Source organism: Lygodium microphyllum, chromosome 2 (assembly GCF_053477565.2).
Source record: "Lygodium microphyllum isolate KBCC chromosome 2, Lygodium_microphyllum_v1.1.10, whole genome shotgun sequence".
In the NCBI taxonomy this organism is placed as follows: Eukaryota; Viridiplantae; Streptophyta; class Polypodiopsida; order Schizaeales; family Lygodiaceae; genus Lygodium; species Lygodium microphyllum.
The window spans coordinates 103989513-104010855 of NC_141136.1; the positions used below are offsets into that span (position 1 = coordinate 103989513).

The 21343-nt window shown below is 41.2% G+C and overlaps 1 protein-coding gene across 1 annotated transcript in view; it reads right to left on the bottom strand.

Moving 5' to 3' along the window:
* SCPL51 (serine carboxypeptidase-like 51) overlaps positions 1–10125 on the bottom strand; it is a 49714-nt gene extending 39589 nt beyond the window's left edge. The window contains exons 1-5 of the mRNA XM_087696816.1: positions 9560–10125; positions 9345–9433; positions 8798–8905; positions 8102–8120; positions 7780–8001 (exon numbers count right to left, since the gene is read on the bottom strand). Coding sequence (XP_087552942.1) covers positions 7780–8001; positions 8102–8120; positions 8798–8905; positions 9345–9433; positions 9560–9701 — 580 coding nt within the window. The 5' untranslated portion in view covers positions 9702–10125. The remainder of the gene's footprint in view (positions 1–7779; positions 8002–8101; positions 8121–8797; positions 8906–9344; positions 9434–9559) is intronic.
* Positions 10126–21343: the final 11218 nt, after the last annotated feature.

The window sequence follows — 21343 nt, forward strand, 5'->3', positions numbered from 1 at the left end:
ATCTTTCCATAGCATACATTCATAACCCCCTCATCTTTTCACAAAAAAAAAAGTCATTTCAAGTAAACTAATGGTGAGTTGTTGCAGCATGATAGGAACTCGAGATGGCAGTCCAACTCCCTTTCTTAGAGGAAGAGCACAAGTACCGATTGGCCACTAAAACGCAAGTCTACAACCAGCTAAAGTATCGCAACATCAACAATTTGGGAGAGCTGATGAACAAGGAAGGCGCGGTGAGATAAATAGTTGACCAGCGCAATCTCCACAAATACATAGAGAAGATTGGCCAAAAGACTGACCACAGAAGGTGCACGGAACTCCTGAGGACTTGCGACATCCAAAGGAACAGTGGCACAGTGACCATCAGGCAAGGCAAAACCTCTAGAAGGGTGGGAGTTGTCCTTAATCCAAAAATTGTGGAGAAGAGACTGGGATTAGCAGAGAAGCCAGAGAAGAGGCCAAAGAGGGATGTGCATAGGATGCTCGAGATGGACAAAAAGAAGGCTTACACTAATGATGGAATCAACCTAGTTGATATTCTGGACCCCACCATTCGCCTTTAGATTAAAATAGCCCACACTCTTTTCTCAAGCCAGAGATATAATGCTCTTATGAACAAAATAAGTCTACCATTGTTACAGAGTCCTGCAGCCAACACCTTGAACAAGATAAATTGGAACGCCTACATCCAGAAGACAATACAAGTATCAGCAAAGGTACTAGCCATAACACCAAGGGTGGCAAAAGGGGAGTCTCCGCCTACCGCATCAGAGTCTGAGAGGAAACAACTTGCCTCTAAGGCTTCAACTATAGGCTTTGGAGGAGTGTTAACTGCCATCATTCAAGAAGCTCTAGGGGAGACGGAAAAAGAAATAGCAGAGGAGACCCCAAAGCCATTACCAATCCGAGAGGAGCATCACTCTTCTACCCCAACAAGCCCAACCATCTCACTTTCAACAAGAGAACAAGGGGAAGACAAAGCCCACAAGGAACAGCGGGACAACATGGAGAGAGTTACTAATGCAAAGAAGAATGACCAACCATCTCAACAGCAATAAGTCTCGAGCAAGAGGACTATCAATGAGCAGCAAGGCTCGAAGTTGTCAAGCCAAGGAGAGAGGAAAAAGATCACTCTCAAAATCCCCATAAGAAAAACTTGATCCACCTCGAAGGAAAACAAGGAGTTGCAAAGGGTGGAGGAGGAATCGAAGAGATTAGACGAAGAGTGCCTGAAGAGGCCAGACAAGGAGAAAGAACGATTGAGGCAACAAGAGGAGAAGGAGATTGCTCTAGCGAAAACAGAATCAAAGATTTTGCCTACAAGCTAGCCCATTCCAAGAGTAAACGCCTCCTAGAAGAAAGCAAAGCCACAACTATCAAGACAGGAATGCTGGGGCAACAATACACATTCTTGAGCACAACATTGAATGTCACATAGCCAAGAGGAGAATAGACATTGGAACAACTAAAAAGAAAACTAGAGCTAACAAAGAGGGCACTCCAACATGGAATCCATGCCACGGCACCCAAGCTTAGTACCAGCTTGGGAGTAGAGCGACGTACTCACCTAATCTCAACTGGCTTAACCACATAGGAACTCTCCTTGCTAGGGCTTGGGAAGCTAGGACAGCAAATGTAGCCATCCCAACAGGAGCCACTAGAGCTAGTCCAAGAAGAAGGGCTTGATTTTGAATCAAATCAACAAGAAAAAGAACAAGTATAGGGGCCAAACCCCCCTCTATGGCCACAAGTACAATCAGAAGAGCAAAGGACTACATGCCAAGCCATGCATTCCTTGGCAAATCTCTTAGGCCCCCTTGAAATGTAACTACTGAAGAGCATCAGGATGATGTCTAGCATGCTCCCTCTCAATGTATCTTCAAAAAAAAAGAGGGAAAGAAAAAAGGGGAAAAAAAAAAAAAACAAAAAACAAAGAAAAGACCCACACAACACAAAAGAAAAGAAACAAAGAGCTTTCCCATGTAATATCAGAGTGCCACAAACACTGCACCTAGGGGTTCTCAAGTTAGATACATCCGGTGGCCTCAATCGGCACCTAACCCCCTAGCTCTCCTTGTCCCCCCACTTCACACTTAGGGCACATCAAGGGCAAGACACACATAGGGAGTTTGTGCTTGCCTATGGTTAGACGTGTCTCCCTAAGTCACACCCACAGCACCTCCCCTTCTACACAAGCTGGGTCCTCAATTGTAGGACACCACCACAAGCTCCCCTGCAGTTCAACCCAACTCCTAGCCTCACTGGCATGGACACCATGCATTGTACGGTAAGGTAGAGGCACCCCCAAGTAGTGCACTTCCTTTTTCTTTTTCAGGTACGCTCAACAATTGCGATCAATCACTGACATAGGAGGCCCCCATTACCCACTCAAATCTATTCTCGACCTCCACAATCTCTCCTCTAATTTTGCGATGCTTCTTCTCCCCGTCCAATCTCCATGAAGCCCCATCATCGACCCACATTGCAACCCTTCAACCACTCGAGCTCTTATCAAGTGCTTTCAAGTGCCATGGGACTGGCACTCGGCTAGGAGGGGGGTAATGTTAACCCCAATGCAAAGAAAGCAAAAAGAAATTAAAAAGATGCAGGGCAAAGCGGAGAAAGGCGGCCCAACTGAAGAAATAGAAGGAAAAAAGGCCAAAAGCGCAAGGATAACCTTAAAAGTTCAGGGCAAGCGCAAAAGAGGAAAGAAGCATTTTAAATATAAAAGCGCACTCTAAATCTTTGTAAAAGAGCGCCAAGCTCTGCCAACTGAAGAAATAGGAGGAAAAAAGGCCAAAAGCGCAAGGACAACCTTAAAAGTTCAGGGCAAGCACAAAAGAGGAAAGGTGCATTTTAAATATAAAAGCACACTCTAAATCTTTGTAGTTGCGAGGCTTTGTGGACTCAAAATGCAGCAATCTAGAGTGTTTGAAGCCAATGGCGATGTGAAGAAGACCTCCAGAACGAAGTTGCCTACTGGTATGGTGTCAAGTTCAGCTTGACAGCACCATGAACTGAGATATCTGCCAAGATAGGGATCTGGACAATAGTGGTAGAGGGCTGAGGCTAAAAGTGTGACAAAGTGAATCAAGTAACAAAGAATAAATAAGATAGAGAGGATAGATAATAAGCCACTAGTGCCCATGCCCTATTTATAGGCACATGAGTAGTGCACTAAACTGTCTAGAGTGGCTCCCTGGTTGTCTCAGATGGTGCTTGGAACACTAATAGATAATACAAATAAGCCTTTTTGGAGCTGTAAATATAGAGCAAAATAAGGGTCAATGTAATACAATGCACTTAATGCCTTTGGTGTCTCAACAATACATTTGAGTGGCATAGGGAGGAATAGTAAATTATGATAAGCTATGGTGGAGTCACCCGGCTTGTTGCAATAGGTACACCCAATGGTCAATGTTGAAACTTGGGGGAGGAAGTCATAACATCAATGCGCAAACTTGAATGGAAGGGTGGGATGGGAGCACAAGATAGAGTTCTCTCCCAAATGTCATAGCAGAGTGGAGTGTTGGAATTTGAGATGTTAGAGGTGTTGTCACTCCCTACAAGACCGTATGCTCTTCACAAAGAACAGGATCTTTAGTGTAATAGCAACTCTACTCCGATACCATGTAAAGAAAGGGTAGGGTAAAGTGTGCACAACAAACACTAGCAGTGAATGAACTTAAAAACTCGAAGCATTAATAAAGTACTGTGAATGAGATAGAATGATGATACAATAACCTCAAGCCTCTGTCTCTAGGACATTGGCTGATGAGAGCCAACGAATCGTTGGCATTGGAGTGGCTCAAGATGGCTGCACTATCCTAGATCTTAGGTGTGGAGATGGGCAGCAGCACCTCTCAAAGGAGGATAGAAGAAGATGACTATGCTGTCCCAATTGATGAGGGGCCACAAGGCGGCAGCACCTCTGTAGGATCCTCCAAGGAAAGGAACACACAACAGACTCCAAAGGAAGAGCAGCAACCTATGGGCAGCAATGAAGGCAGCAAAATACAGTCCTCTGAACAACAAGATGTTGGTGAAGACTTTGAACAGCAAAACTTAGGCTATTCAGGGTAAAATGCAGCCCAACAAGCAGCAAATGGTGATGAAGATGATGGTGTCAGCAATCCTCCTGCCAGCTGGAAGTGCAGGCTGCAGATGACAAAATGCAGGTTGCAGCAGTCCCAAGCAGATGATGGCATGGAAGGACAGCAAGGAGGTAGCTGGGACAGCAGACAAAGGTCTTCCAATACAAGGCAAAAGCTCCAATTGATGGCAATAGCTCCTAGTGGTAGCAAACAAGCTAGGTCGCACCTCCAACAGTAGGGTTTGGAATGAATAGAATGATCAATGATCAATACGAGTAAGGGGGATCAATGCCCACAACATCTCCTTACAAAGAGGATTTTTGGGCATTTGTCCTACTACCAGAAATAAAATGTCTTTTTCATGAATTAATCAATTTGGGGATGTTTTTATGGAGTTAAATTGGGCCAAAATGCATGATAGTTTTGTGTTAATTGAGGCCTTTAATTTCACTTTCTCAACACTCTACCCTCCACCACTCGAACAAACCCCACCTTGGGCTATTTACACAGTGACTATGCTGATGCTGAGTCAGCCCGATTACACCATTGGATCCACTGTGCAAACTTCATTGATGCATAATGGGCACTTTGGGGCAAGTGTACTCCATCACCCCTCCCTATGCTTCACTCAATACTCACACTCCTATTGCTATAACCAAGAAGACCTTTAGAGACCAGACTTGTTGAAACATGTTGAGTTTCATGACTTGATCAAATCCCATGCAGTAAGTGCTTAAGCCCCACGGTCTTTGGGAGCTACTTGTTGGTCTTGAGGCTATGCCCTGTCAAAAGAAGGAACAATATGCTCTAATACCATGTCGAGAGTGTTGAGCTAAAAATTATGCTACATTCTAATTAGCCTCCTAAACAGCCCCAAAACATGCTTAATTAATGAAAAACCCTAAAACAGGGAGCGGTTCGAGAGAGTTTCTATGTAAACCCTAATTTGGGAGGATCCATACACATCTATAAATAGACGTCCATGGTATCACAACCGGTGCTCTTATAAAGAGTAACCTATGGATATTGTGGAGACTTAGTTTTGTGCGAGGCACACAAACGACTCGTAACCAAATCACAATGTCTCAAACACCTTCTTCATGGGACCCCATGATGTCTTATTAAGGTTCTCCATCATTGGAGACCCTAAGGAGGCATTATGGACTTGGTAAGAAAGATGACACCCCACCTTCACTTTCACCTTCTTTATTTTCTCCTATTCCAGATTTTAGTCTCATAACAGAGGAGGAGTTTTAAGAGTACTTGCATGTCACATATAGTCAAGCTTACATCCCTCCTACCAACTTTGCTACACCATCTGGATTGGTTGGTGAGGCTAGCCACCTCAAACGACTAGCGATCCATCTTCTTTATCTCAATTAGACCCAATGTCAAGTTTGTACAATCCCTTTGAGTCATATGAATCAAAACCCTCTCCTATTGGTGTGCAGGATCCAAATGATTTTCTATATGTAAACTTCAATAGAGGGAGCTCTTGAAGCAAATATCCATCATTAGGTATATCCACATCTTCTATTTCTTTTGAGCATGTAAACCACTCTTCTCAAATTCCTCCCATCCCATCCTCTTCTAATCCACACCTCGATTTCCTCTCTTCATTTCAAAACCTCAAATTACACTCCACTTCCATATCCAGCACACTAGGAGTTGGATTCTCCATCTCTACTCCTAGCACTTTCTCTTTCTCCACACCATCCTCTACTTGCCCTCGCTTCACTGCCCCTTTGCACACCGGTGCATCATTAGGGGGAATGCCACCCTTCAACATTGTGCCTTCCACCTACCCACAAATAAGCACTTCTTTTCACTCTAGGATGGCTATGATGGACATTTCTCTCACTACCCTTGGACACTCTTGTTCCCATTCATCAACCTTTCAGACACAAGGAGTTTCCTCCTCTACTTATGGTACATTGTTACATATTCCTTGGGTCACTCCTACATGCAAGGATTTCCATCTTCTACTCTATGTATCCCTATCCCTCCTCCATGGGCTCCTTATCCGGTTACCATGCCCATACCTAGTCAGTCCATGCACCCACATTCAGATCCATTGTGCACACTTTCCACATGCATGGTGGGCACTCTAGGATCGATTCCCAAGTGTACTCCACTCCCCCACCCTACCCTCATCACACACCTTATCCATCTCCTAGCACTACCACTCATGTTGCAACAACCAAGAATGCCTCCACGAATAAGACTCATTTTAATGAGTCAAATTTCACAGCTTGGTCGAACCTCATGAAACAAGTGCTTGAATCTTAAGGACTTTGGGACCTCGTCGTTGGTCTAGAGCCCGTGCCAAATCCTCGATTAGCTCACCCTCATCACATCCATCAACGGAGAGCCCGCAATGCCACCGCCAATGTTGAGTTAATGCAGGAGTTGCTTCCTAAGTTCCACTCTCAGTTACAACATTTCACGCTCGTATCTAAGCATTGGAGACATCTCATTGACCACTATGCGGCGCAAGATCGCACTCGGTATATCAATCTCAATTTTGAGCTTCAAGAGTTTTCCATCAAGGAAGCGGATAATCTAAAAGTCAACTTGGCTGAATATCAGCACCTTAGCAAAGTTTTGGAAAATAAGTTGCCTTTGAAATAAAGGCTTGCATCTACCATTGCTTCTAATCTTTAGAGTAGACTTTCTCATGATTCTCTTGAGGATGCATTTACCATTGCTTCTAGTCTTTAGAGTAGACTTTCCCATGAAGTCTACTCTCTTTGTACATTTATGATATAGTGAGCAGTAGGTTCATCAGGAAAAAGAAGTGTGCAAAAGTGCTTTATATGCATCTGTTCTAGCACTAATTTTGCTTTTCCAGAAAAGTTTTTGTCATGAAGCGTTTTCTGATTTGCATTTGTGAGATAATGAATAGTGATTTCACAAAAACAAACACTGTTGTTTGAGAGAGACAGACAGACAAACAGACTAATTCTGACTTCTTGACCATCAAAATTTCTTCAACCCCCACAACTAGACTTATGGCACAGGCACATTCCAGTCACCTTCCTGCCCTGCTTGGCCCTTATTTACCTATTGCTATATGCCTTTGATCAGGACTCAAATTGCTGATCAACTCCTCGGCTGCTTTGACCCACATCTGCACAAGATTGTATGGGTGTGTATGATGTATGCTAGAATTCACACTGTAAGTCAATGACACAAGATGGGTTTCCCTTTCCATTAAGTTCCCAGGGGTGGGTTCCATGCATGTATGACTGGCCCCCTTACCCCAGGCTTGTTTGTTCCCCAAGCTCATGTTCTCCGAGTGCAACAGCTGCAACAGCATCTCAAAGGAGCAGCCTCAGCTTGTGACATCCAATCAGTAGGTGCAGTAGCAGGCACAGCCCCAAGGCCACCCTTGGTGCTGCAAGAGATTGGAGGATGTGGGGAAGGGTGCACCATAAGTGAGTAGGAATATCCAGCTTCACAATGCCAAACCTCTAATATTGGGCCAGCTTGAGAACTACTATCACAATGCTTTTTATAATCAGAAACCTGAAACTGTTTGAAGAGTTTGTACAATTCAGCACATAGGCGCTTCAACCCCTTTAAGGTTTTTTTAGGTGTGTGGCTCTGCTATTTGCCTGATATGAATCTTCTGAACTTTAGGTTATTACCTGTGTGAAAAAGAGAAATAACAAGAGAAGCATACCACTAAGTGTGGCATTAATTTCCCCTTTTTTGATTGCATCATGCAGAACCAATCCGAGAAGGGTTGCATGCTTCCCTCCATAGCTCTCAGCAAAGATGTAGAAGGGGCTTTGTTCCATGGCTTCATGATTTTGGAAGAACACTTTGAGGAAAGCAAGAAGGTCTTTGGCCACATCTTCATCTCTGGTTGGGAGCAGAGATGAATTGTCCACATAGCTGAAACCTGAAATAACATGCAACACAGACACAAAAGTGCTTGACTCACGCTTATCTTCATTCTTGTAAATGGAAGCAGGAGAAAGCATCATGAGAGGTGTGTTTACCTGTACCAACAGGGCTGTCCTGTTGTCAACCATGCAAAACCAGCTTCGTCAAAGTATTGCAGGGAACCAAAAGCACAGAATACTAGATTCAAGTAAAGATTAAGAATGGCTCAAATATTGGATTAAGTACAACTTTAAGAATGTCCCCTTCTCATGCCATTACATGCAAACAGTAGGCTCACTAATTCAGCTTAATAATGTGTACGATCAATGATCACAACTAATCTCACTTACAGAAAAACTATGTTTTGCAGCTACAACCAATTCTAAGGTGTGTTTACCTGTACCAACAGGGCTGTCCTGTTGTCAACCATGCAACCATGCAAAACCAGCTTTGTCAAAGTATTGCAGGGAACCAAAAGCACAGAATACTAGATTAAAGTAAAACTTAAGAATGTCCCAAATACTGGATTAAGAACTTTAAGAATGTCCCTTTCTCATGCCATTACATGCAAACAGTAGGCTCACTAATTCAGCTTAACCTGGCCTAACAGTGAATGCGTACAATAAATGATCATGACTAATCTCACTTGCACAAAAACCATGTTTTGCAGCTATAACCAATTCCAAGAAAGCCATGAGATAAGTTCCACCACCCATGTCAAATGAATTTTGAAAGTAATGAGAATCGACCGTTTAAAAACCAGCCCACAGAAATCACAATCTCTCAAATCCAAAACCTTAACAAAGCTTTACCACAAAGAGTAGGTCAGCTTTCTGCAGCCACGTGAATGGGCGCGGGGCCAGTTGTGTCGTCAAAGGACCAATCTCTTCAAAGTTGCCAAGTCCCACTCCAGATGCACCCTGTTAATGTGAGTGAAGATGAATTAAGAAAGAAAAATAACAGATAAATCAACCCCAGATATTATGTACGCTTCAGAAAAAGAAGACTGACTCAACATAAGAAATCCATCAGAGATGGAGCTCAATCCTGTGGTATGTTTACTGCCCAAGACATACGAACACAAGAAGTTTTTGGCATTTTCCCGTGTGGAAAAAGGGGCTCTTTTCCCTTGTTTTCCACTATAGTGTTCAACATTTTGAGCTTTGGGGGCTGGTATGGCTGGCACCACCTAGCTAGGCATGCAGTCCCTCCCTCACAGAAGCTCATGATGTTGTCGCTATTCACAATGTGGGAATTACAGTGGGAATTTGTCTTAAACTTCTTGTGAAAGATTAGCACAAGTCAGACATATGAGAACTGATAACCAATTCTGCAGCATTAAGCTTATGATACACTCACAGGTCCACCTTGGAGCCACAAAACTAAAGGCCAGCTTGCACTGGCTGTTCGGGAGGAGCTTCTGTAGAGCCACCAGAACATGTGGGCACCTGTTATTGTACATGAAATTTACTTGACATCCCCTAAGGAAGAGCATTTGTGGTGCTAGATGAAACTATTGATAATCATAGCATGGCGTTACTTATATGTCACTGCAGTCTCAGATGAATACCGACCTGGTCGAACCTCAACATATCCCCATTCTTCACCTTGGGAATTGTTCTTGACATGATGATGAGCGCCAGCTGACGAGATGAGTAGCAGAACCCAGCAAAGGCTAGCAATGCAGGGTCTTCTTGCACTGATGAGTGAATCCATAATAACGATACTGCCCGTTTACTTCTTCTGCCAAAGCTGCTACATAATCGTGTTTATACAAGAAATAGAATCACACTCTTGGAGGTCCGATCATCCGATGGATGCTATAACCGTACGCCTTTTGGAGCTCATACTGCCTTTGTTTTTTGTTCTCGGGTCTTTACGAACGGAGAATGATTGCCGGCCCATGCGGAAATGGAGAATGATTGCCGGCCAATGCGGAGCCAGTCATCATCATAAATTATATCGAATGCAACGTAGAAAATGGAGGCCTTAAGATTGCAGGATTGAGATCGTGCTGGTGGGACCCCCCCGACAAATAAATAAAATTCACATTGAAGTGTGAGAACTCGCTTTTTGTGGCCTGTAGCCGGATTAGATGGGTGAATTGACCTGTGGCTGGATTATATGGGTGGATTGATGGCGCCGGGGGGGGGAAATTGTTGGTTAGAGGACAAGGAGAGAGAGCTGCTTTCTGTTATGACAGCTGAGATGAATCTTCTGCAATGATAAGGAGTGGCTTAGAATCAACATGAGCTTCATTGCGATAGTGAGAGGCAAGTTGTTCAGTAGAAGGCAAGCTGTGAAGGAGAAGCAGCAGCAAGCAAGCTACAACGACGTCGCATGGTGGACAGCCACACCATAAAGTCTGTCGCCTCAGTAAATCACCCCCTTTGTTTTCTTTTGGTCGAGTAACACACCACATGCCATAGTACCTTGAAAAAGACATGCCCACAGAGAGAGAGACGCCCGGGGGGGGGGGGGGGGGGGAGGGGGGATGTGTGTGCAGTCTCACACGCCCTTCACGAGCTATGGTACCTTGTTATCCCAAAGAGTGTTCGCCCAAAAGAAAACAAAACAAGGAAACATTGACCGCCATCAGTCATCGAGCAAACTTGGTCCAATTTTACTACGCTTTTCACCCTTGCCATGTGACCTCCCACGTCGCCAAACTGTCCTTTCTTACCCGCAACATTCCAGCCTTTTCGTCCAAGGTGTCTCACCACCCTTATTAGCATAAGATAAACCACCCCAAGAGTCCCTAGCTCTATAGACACGTGCGTATGCATTAGAATGGCTCACACAAAATTTACATGCATGCACTCAAGAATTCCACTCCATACCCATCGAAAAAGAAAAAGAGCCCTCATAAGTCAATGTTAAAGAGACTCCTAAATCCAAGAAGAGTCAAGTAGAGACCAGTTAATCGTCAGAACTAAACTTACACAAAACAAATCTTTAACATGCCCTAAGACTAACGTGCTCCAAATGAGGTCATGTGTCACTCTTTCAACCCATATGCGTCTTCTATTGGGGAGTCATCACTTTTTTGGCCCCTCTACCCTACTAAGTATTGGTTTAAGAGGAGGAAGTGTAAGTGTGTGTGTGTGTGTGTGTGTGAGTGAGTGAGGGATCTTAAGGGCAATGATAGTGATTATAATGATGGTGGTGGTGGTGGTGGTGGTGGTGGTAAGAAGAGGGGGGATTTTTTGCCCTAAAAGTAAGACCTGATTCACCACATCAACACCCATAGAAATTGGGTTTGTATCACAAAGATTCGTTAAAAGTATGTCTCATCTAAAGCTCAATTCAAACTAGAGTCTTCCTTTGAAAAAGAATGCCTTTCACAAGTAATTGTTTTTAAGGGTGAATTCAATCATCTTATCTTACTACTATATTATTTTGTTGTAGGTTCAAAAAGCCTCGAACTTCCAAAGGGCTTCCCGAATCTACCCCCTTTTCTAAACCTCTCTTTTTCAATTAAATTCCCCTCCCCTCCCCTCTCTCTCACCTTGTAATCTCTCCTTTTCTCTTCCCCCTCCCCTTTTTAATTAAAAGCCCCTTCCCTTCCCCCCCCCCCCCCCCCCATGTGTAGGGCCTAAGCTCTCTCTCTCTCTCTCTCTCTCTCTCTCTCTCTCTCTCTCTCTCTCTCTCTCTCTCTCTGTGTCTGTGTCTGTGTGTCTCATATTAAACTTTTTAATTTAAATTTTTTTATCAAATATTTTTTAAACATTTTAGTCTAAAGTTTTTTAACATAATTTTTTACACACTTTGAGAGGGAGATAGAAGAAGAAGAAGAAGGATTTAAAAAAGAAGAAGAAGGAGAAAAAGATTGAGAGAAGGGGGAAAAGATAAAAGAGAATAGTCTTTTTTAATTAAATCTTTTTTTATATAGTTTTTTACTTAAAGAGAGAGACGATAAAGAGGAAATATATAATTTGAAAGAGAGAGAAAATAGGCGGAGAGAAAGGGAAAGATAGGAAAGAAAAAATAGAGAGAATTAAAAATATATAGAGAGAAAAAAAACTTGAAAGAGAAAGAGAGAGGAAAAGAAAAATAAGGAGAGAGAGAGAGAGGGGAGAGAGGGAAAACAGAGAGAACAAGAATTACAAAGAGAGGAAATATAAAATTAGAGAGAGAGAGAGAGAGAGGAAAAGATAGGAGAGAGGGGGGAGAGAGAGACAGACAGAAGAAAAGAAAAGGAGAGAGAGAAAAGAAGAAGAAGAAGAAGAAGAGAGAGAATTTGAACACAAAGAGATAATTATAGAGATAGGAAATATAAAAATTAAAAGAAAGAAAAGAAAAAAATTAAAGAGAGAATGAAGAGAATGAAGAGAGAGAAGATGAAGAAATAGGAAAAAAGAGGAGAGGGAGAGAGAAGGAAAAGATAGGAGAGAGGGGGGAGAGAGAGAAGAGCAGGGGGAGAGAGTGTGTGTGAGAGAAAGAGAGAAGAAGAAGAAGAAGAGGAAAACAAGAAGAGAGATGGGGGGGAAAAGGAAAGAGAAAATTCTTTTTTAAATTTAAATATTTTTTGAGAGAAGGGGGAAGGGAGAGAGAAGGGTGGGGGGAACAAAAAGAAAGAGAGAGAGAGAGAGAGAGAGAGAATATAAAATTCAAAAGAGAGAGGGGGGAGAGAAGAAAAAAAAGAAAATTAAGAGAAAGGGGAGGAGAAGAAAAGGGGCGAAGAGAGAGAGAGAGAATAAAAGGAGATAGAAGATGAGAATAAGAGAGAGAATATGAACATAAAGAGAGAGAATTATATATAGGAAAAAGATAAATTTTACATATCTTAAGAGAGACTGAGGTCGGGAAAGAAAGTGAAAAAAGAAGAAGAAGAAGAGTGAGATAAGGAACATGGAGAGAGAATTATAGAGAGAGGAAAGATAAAATTTAAAGAGAGAGAGAGAGAGAAGATGAAGAAGAAGAAGAGAGAAAATAACACAGAGAGAGAGGAAATATAAAATTAAAAGAGAGAGAGAGAGAAGAAAAAATTTAAAAAGAGAATGAAGAGAGATAAGAATTAAAAAAAGGAAGAAAGAGGGGAGGGAGAGAGAAGGAAAAGAGAGAGGAGAGAGAGAGAGAGAGAGAGAGAGAAGAAAAGTAGGGAAAGAAAAAAGGAGAGAGAACCAGGAGAGGAGAAAAAATAAACTAAAATAAAAGGTAGAGAGAGAGAAAATTAGACAGGAAATTGGGGGAGGAGAGAGAGAGACAGGGTGAAGAAAAAAATTAGAAACAGAGAGGGAAAAGAGGAGAGAGAAATATGATAAATGGATTGTTGAGTGAAGTTACCATGTGATAGCACAATTACTTGCTGCTTTGAGGTAGCGAAGTGGCCTAGCGTTTCGTGCACGAAACACTAGTAGATATTATTGAAAGATATTTACCTCAAAAGGATGAGTAGGCATAAACCAAAAGCACCCTAACACTTGAAGCAATTCTAAAGACATTCTTTTTCTTTGCCACTTTAAAGATAGCTTGGTTCTCAAATCTACAATTCTTGAACATTACAACCAAAATACTTTACTTTCCATCTTGATGAGTACCTTACCCCTATCAAGCCACAAATGTGTGAGCACAATAGTTCTAGTTATATTCCATAATTGTAGGCTTTCCTTCATCCAAAATACCCATGTCTCCAAATAGGGCAGACTCCTCATCTTGATTGACAAGTTGAATCTAGATGTCTTGAAACGTGTGTTAACTTTACTCAACAAAGCATTCTAGCATCTTTGCAACTCCAAAATCTATGTATGAGTGACTCCTTCTAAGACATTTAAATCTAGCAACTTCCATTAATCATTCTTAAATGTGTGATCTTGCTCATGGCAAGGGGGTGTGCTTGGATAATCCTCCATAATAGGAGATTGAAGTGTTGGCTTGGTGTACTTGTCCATGCTTTAATAACTCTCCTTTTCCAAGTTTATTTTTAAATGCAAGGGTACAAATTTTCCCATCCATTCTTAACTCTCTAGAAGTCATCCACACCTGTTCAAGTAGATGGGGCAAGTTGTCTTTCTTTTTCTAAAGTACTTGGCTAGCACACTCTTAATCTTTACAATAAAGGAAAAACTTGGTAGAGACTTCATTAATGTCCATAAGCTTACCTCATAATAGGCTTCTGATAATGACCATATACTCTGTTACAAAGCAGATTTGCCTCTTGTACTATCTCACTCCTCCAACAAATTCCTTTTATGACCTTCCTCCATTTTCTTATTAGGGTTTTAATAGTGTATAGCCCAATCACCCTTATTTTGCACCCTATTATCACCAACTTATCTTCCCAAGTATGCCACCTTCTTTATAGATCAAGCATGTTTTTGGGTAGGTAGAGCAGTGCACCTCCACAATCAACTCAATTCCATTCTCATTAAAGAGTTCAAGCATCTCTACTTGTACTCTCCTCCTGTCCCAAAGGTTGCAAGCACACCCTTCAACTTTGAGGCTCCAATACGAGTTGTGATAGATGGGGCATACAAAACCATAGCTCTCTAGGCTTGGGCGTATCTATTCATTAAAGGATCAAATGGTGTTATGCTAAGTTTTTAGCCAAATTGAGGAAAAGCTCAAGATTCTAGTGGTATGGCAAGCAAACTTGTTATGCTCAAGAATGTCTATAACCCTTCCATGGCGTTTGTGTGCAAACCTTTTGTGCTTAGGAATATCTTTAAACTATTCCATGGTATTTGTGGGGTCCTTTTTTCCCTTCACTAAGAACAACTAGAATAAAATGGTGAAGTGCTTTAGAGATTTTATTTGATCCTTTGAGGTCAAGTGGATATATCACAATTTTCATGGGATCATTTAATTGCACCCAAGTCTATTGGTGGTTTTGACTTGAAAGTTGGCAACAAAAGGTGTGGAGGTTTTCCTATGATTTGTTCAAAAGGATTAAACATAGCCAACCTTGGTTTATTTTGTTAAGATTCTAGAGTGAAGGGACACCTCCGAGGAGTAAATCGCCCTCTCTATAATGGAAGGACATTCTCTTCTGCAAACGTATGAAATTGCATAAATTCTCAAAGAGAACTTCTACTATCAACTTCTATAAATTGGTTATTGGAGATTGTAAGGGTTTTGGTCGCCATAATGATTTCTCCTTGTCAAAAATTATGTGGCTTCAAGAAGCGAGTTTTAGAAGTGAGTTTATCCCTATCAAGGGGGACTCAAAATGATACAGTGAACTCGCTCCTTAATTGTCCTATTCATATGGTCAGCCATACCATTCTGGGGTGGGATATACGAGGTGGTCAACTAATGCTTAATACCCCTCTCATCACAAAACTGCTCAAAGGCTTTAGAGCTCACCCCCATTATCTGACCTTAGACATTTCAACCTATATCTAGACTGGTTCTCAACCAAAGCAAGCCAATGTTGAAATGTAGCCAAGACATCCAATTTTTGCTTTATGGGAAATGCCCAAAGGTTATGTGTAACGAAATACTTCGTGCCACCTAACTACTTGAAGGCATAAGACCACATACATCTGAATGAACAAGAGCCAATGGTTCACCCATGTGTGACATACTAAACTTTTTATGTGTATCGCGTATATGCCTACCATATAAACAATGATCACAAGACTCAAAGAACTTATAGTCAAGGGGCAGAAGATATTGCAAACGAACAAGCATTTTCATTTCTTACAAGGACATGTGCCCAAGGCGACGATGCCACAAAGGTATATGTGGAATTGCGTCCCACTACCAAAATATGGTCAACTAACCCAGATACAAGTGAGGGGTAGAGAGTATTGGACTTAACACCACATCCAATGATAAGATCCCCATGGATAATCTTCCATGAGGAATCACCAAAAGAAACTATGTAACTTGCATCATCCAAAGAGCCAATAGAGATAAGGGTCTTTGTTAGAGCTGGTACATGCTGTATATCATGAACAGTAAACATACAACCTAAACCAAACTCCATTTGAACATTACCAATACCAACTATCTCCAATGCCAGGTCATTACCCAAACAGACAAATCCAGTCAAACTATGATAGAAGTAAAATCACTCTCTATGAGGGGTCACATGAAAGGAAGCCCATGAATTATTAGCTAACATTGAGTATACCCTGACAAAGCATCAGTTAGTTATAAAGTGTTAAGAGAAGGAGCTGCAAATATAAAATCATCATCAAAATTAGTTTGCACAACATTAACCTCTTCAATCTTAACAAATGAATTGCTAGGGACAATGCTGCGATTATCCTTGGCAATCACTATTTTTGTCTTGTACTTTACCATTGCCGTTTTCTTTGAGCTTGTCCTCACGCATCTTATGGCACTATGGACAAATATGCCCTGCTTTCTCATAGTAATGACAAGTCAATGAGGACTTACATCCATGGGACTTACTGCGAGACTATCCACATGACTAAGAGCGAGATTGTAGAGAGTCTCTCACACGGCAATCATTACCACCCCTACCATTATTGCCTCTAATTGCCAAAGCATGAGAGGTGTGAGAAGCATTGACATTCTTTTTGTTAACCTCTTCAATCAAGAGTGCACCCTCTACATCCTGTAAACTGTAACCCATTAGTAGGTATGTTGGCACACGTAGCAGTACAAAAGGTATCCCATGATTCAGGCAATGTAACTAAGAGGAACAAGGGAAGAAGAGTGATCTTGAATTCAATTCCCTACGAAAACAAAAGACTGATAATGGAGTGAAACTCATTTAAGTGAGTTGACATAGAATTTCCCTCCTTCATGTGAAGGTCCATGAGTTGCTTCAACCAATACATTTGAGAAGCATGGCTCTATTTATCATAGATATTGCGAATCTTTTCCCATAATTCCCATGCGAACTGCCCATTAGAGACAACATTATAGAACACCTACTTAGAGAGGGATAATATGATGATGGACTTATATAGCTCATCTAATTCAACCTAATCCTCTGTATCTATAAGTTTGGGCTTGATACCCTTATATTTCAAAGGCCTAACTTGCATTTTTTGTACTAAAACTTCCTAGATTTGGGCCTTCCAGTAGCTATAGTTGGTGCCATCCAACTTGTCAATATCAAAGTTAGCACTATCACTCAAGCCACAAGCCATAATGAAGGCAAAAAAGTGCACAATTTGTCAAAGCAAGCTAATGTAATTACTGCAAACAATCCTAAAGCCACTACTAAATCAAGCTGAAAACAAGGGGTATTGACCAAGTAATGAGTTGTCCACAATACTCAATGCAAAGAATTGTCAAATGGATGTGATTGCTTGCATAAACAATGTGGTAAACTTCAATTACAACATATTGGAAATGAAGTATAATAGTAAAAGTAGTCAATGCCAATGATGGGCAATCATTGATATAAGATAAACTGCAACTACTAGGGAATAGCTCCAACTAGCATGAGTGAATATGGAACTAGCATCAAGAATTGTCAAAGGATCAGTGTGTCACACTAAGATACATCCCATAGGCATAACCATCATGCATAGAGTGGGTCTTAGGAGTAACAGAAGAGACCAACTAAAGGCACAATAATGGACTGAGCAATGTAACGAAAGCTCAATACATAACCAACCAAGATGCATACATCACTAACAACATCGTGACATAGATAGGTGTTGGCCCAAAAGTAATGTCAAATCAGCCCACTAAGCATTAACTACATGCATAAAGTATGACAAGAGCATGTACATGTCCCCCTCAAGCTCAACTGCATAACTAAATGCTCAATGTAACATCCAAGTGTCTAGTGGCTCCCATTGGAATAAAATTTGAATGCCAAACGAGCAAACAATACTCAAAACATCGTGTGGAAGGCATCCATACATCCAAGACCCAGGTAGCATATATCCGGGAGCATCCCACCAAAGTAACTTGCAAAGCTCTTACTAAAGCATCAAATAGCTTTACGTAATAGTGAATGACAACCAATGTCAAAATTCAAAGCTTCAATCTCAACTCAAAAGCAAGCCATGAGCATAACTAAGCATGTAATGTGAACTATAAGCATTGATACATCACCTCGAATAATCGATAAGCACCTAGGAGTAATAGGCATGTGCTTTCACTAATAAAATAAGCTCCAGTCTTGGTTATTACATCAATTAAAGACCTCTATAAAATTGAGCAAAAGAGTGCTCAAATCAATCCCATAACATTCCAATACATTGGCATAACATCCCCAAATGATCTGGCATTAAATAGACATCCTGAGAAGCATAATTGACCTCCAAACAATGTGAATGCAGTGCTATCTTGAACTGCATGATGGTAAATTGTCACAAACTATGAATCAATGGCTATTCCCAAGAGCTCCAATTGATGGCCAATGCCAAATACAAGTGTCGGGAGGTGTTGCCAATAATCACCAGGGATGCCAAGAGTGCCAGGAGCATATTAGAGACTGGAGGAGTAGGGAAGAACAATCCCCCACAAACAAGTGTAAATCATGTTGATGTTACTGCTAGTCCTGCTGGTTCCTTTGGTCATAATGATTGCCATTGAGCAATTTTTGAGGCTCGAGCAATGGTCTTGAAGCTCTAGAACAAGCCTTAAGTGGAGGGAGCAACCAGGAAAGAAGTGGGAGTAAGATTCATACCTCGACAAGAAGAGGATTGAACTACCATGGAGCCTTCAAGCTGAAGCTTTTCTTAGGCTAAAGTAAATTGAAGGGGAAGAGCTCCTCAATGTCGATGCAATGGCTCTAATACTAGTTGAAGGGAGTGAGCTCTGAAGCGGAAGTAAGAGCTACAGTGGAAGGGAGAGAGAGAGAGAGAGAGAGAGAGAGAGAGAGAGAGAGAGAGAGAGAGAGAGAGAGAGAGAGAGAGAGAGAGAGAGAGAGAGAGAGAGAGAGAGAGAGAGAGAGAGAGAGAGAGAGAAGATTTAGGAACTCCAATAGTCACAATGTGTGACTGGCCTTCCCTTCATTCAAATGTCACTAAAAGAATAAAGATTGAAGTGACAATGATGGGCAAGTGTGCAAGTATGCGGGCACTATCAAGATAAACTAATACACAGGTGGCTAGGCACATGCACCTTTACTCCCAACATCTTTTTACTTCTTCCTCCCACCTTTTTGCTTGTGTGGAGTGTGAGAGTGAGAGAGAGAGAGAGAGAGAGAGAGTAAGGGACTAGTGTGTGAAGCACTTCTTCTTTCCTATTCTCTTCTTCTACTACTTCTTCTTCATGAAGTAAGTTTGGAGCGATCAAAGCTATGGTGATGGAGCATGCTTGAGAAGCATCGCGTGAGTCATGGATCCATCAAAAGCCTTCACAAATAGACTATAATGAGGAGGTAAATCTATCAGTTTGATATGGTAAGCTTGAGACACAACAATGGTTATGTGAGAGGACATTGGAAGAAGCGCTTGAAATAATAAGTGTTCCGTCAAGTCGTGCATTGTCATGTGGTTTAGAAGACAAGACAAGAAAATCTCTAAGCAAGCATATTTGGAAGATACATAAGGCTCGAATCAAGTGGACCTTTCTTGATATTCATAGCACTTAGCATTATTTTTATAGACAAGTTGAGTGTATATGCACTCATACAAGCTTTTTGATATGTGAAAACTATGGTTCGATCCATTGTCCATGAAGGTTATGGCAAGGAGTTATATTGAGAAAAAAGCATGACTTTTGTGGGGGTTATGGGCAACAAACTACATGTGAAGTGAGAGAGGAAAAACATGGTGCAAACAGGATAGAAGAACAATGCATTTTCTGCGCTGCTATAGGCACCTTCTTTCTATAGGTGATACATCATGGACAACAAGCATAGATAGGGAAGGGCTACTTTGTAGCATAACGAGGTTACTCTCTAGGGCTGAATAGAAGGAGAGTAGAGGATCAAAGCATGGTAAAATAGGGTTGTTTTGAAGTAGGCTTGAACTATTACAAACAAGGAAAGAATAGGGTTGAATTGAAGCATCACAAAGAGGGTTGTTTTGATACATAACAAGGCTAAATTGACCAACCAAGGAAAGGTGTGTTTGAATGTTGAAAGGGTTAATCTTTGTGATGTAGGGCCAGTCTAAAATGTCATAAAAGAGGGTTGAATTTTTTTGTTTAGGAGCATGCATGATCTGTCCTAACATAGGCATAATAGGGCTAATTTAATGCATAGAGCAATGTTGCTTTAAATCTCCTTGTTAGGGATGCTTTATGCTTAAAATAAAGGGTTGAATTGATATAAAATAGGGATGAATTGATACAAATAAGAGTAGGACTATTCTCCTTTATAAATAGGGCTAATCATAATCCATAAATTCATGCAACAATGCCTAAAAGCACTATGGACTATTCATAATTAGACAAGGTTGATCCTAGTTTGGTATCATTAAGCTTTCAAAACCAAAACATATGCTTATTTTTGTTGGATCTATGCTCTTTTATGGATGTTTGGGATGTTATATACATGCTTCAATCTCTCTGCCTATTGGAGTGAATTCAACCCCTCCTCTTCTCTTCTTCAAAATGGAAAAATCTATCTCTTTCTATGTAGAACTCTCACAGCCTGAGATCCATTGTCTTCTTGGCCATACACGCAAAGCATCTTGATAGCATCGAGATTGAGAAAGCCCCAACAATTTGATTCCAAGCAAGATGGATGGCATCAATTGACAAGGCATACACCCTCTCCATCGAGTGGTGGAATAAGAGCTTACACTTCAAAATGATTCATAGATTAGTTTAGGATGAGCAGATGGAGAGAAGATAGATTTGTTGTATGCTTTGATTTTGATTTTCATGTTTGTACTGCGTCAATTTTGTAAGGAATGATAAAAATGCAAAAAAACTAAAGTGCTCAAAAGCTTCAGACCAACTTTGAAAATCTACATTTTCCTCCTAAGTCTCTTAGGGAGTGCCAAAACTTCTCCTACAATATTCCTAAAAATAGTATTAGCATGCCTCTTGCTTGATTTAGCCATAACAACATTGCTTATGTTAGCCCAATTTGCTTTCAAGGTGACCTCTCTCAACACATTCCGTGATTTAGTTCACTACCCTTACTGGAATACCTTGCAAGTGCGAATTTATCAAGCTTTGAAATGATTCAAGGTCCTCTAAACTTCATAAATTTCCAAGATAGTTTGATGATGATACCTATTTTAAGAGGTGCCATCAATAACTTGTCTCAATGGGGGTAATTTGATTGAGCACAACTCCCCACATAAGCTACCAATACAAGCCAAGAAAACCTAGAAAGGGTAAAGGGTGGCCATGAGGGATTCACATGAGGCTACGAGGGCACTATTTTTTGGACTTCTTTGAGTGGTGGTGTGGAACACATGTACCAAAAACCATGGTAGGCAAGGGTTGTATTAAGGCTAAAGAAATCCTAATTATGATGTGCTATCCAGGGTGATAAGGATGGTTGTCATGACATGGTGGAC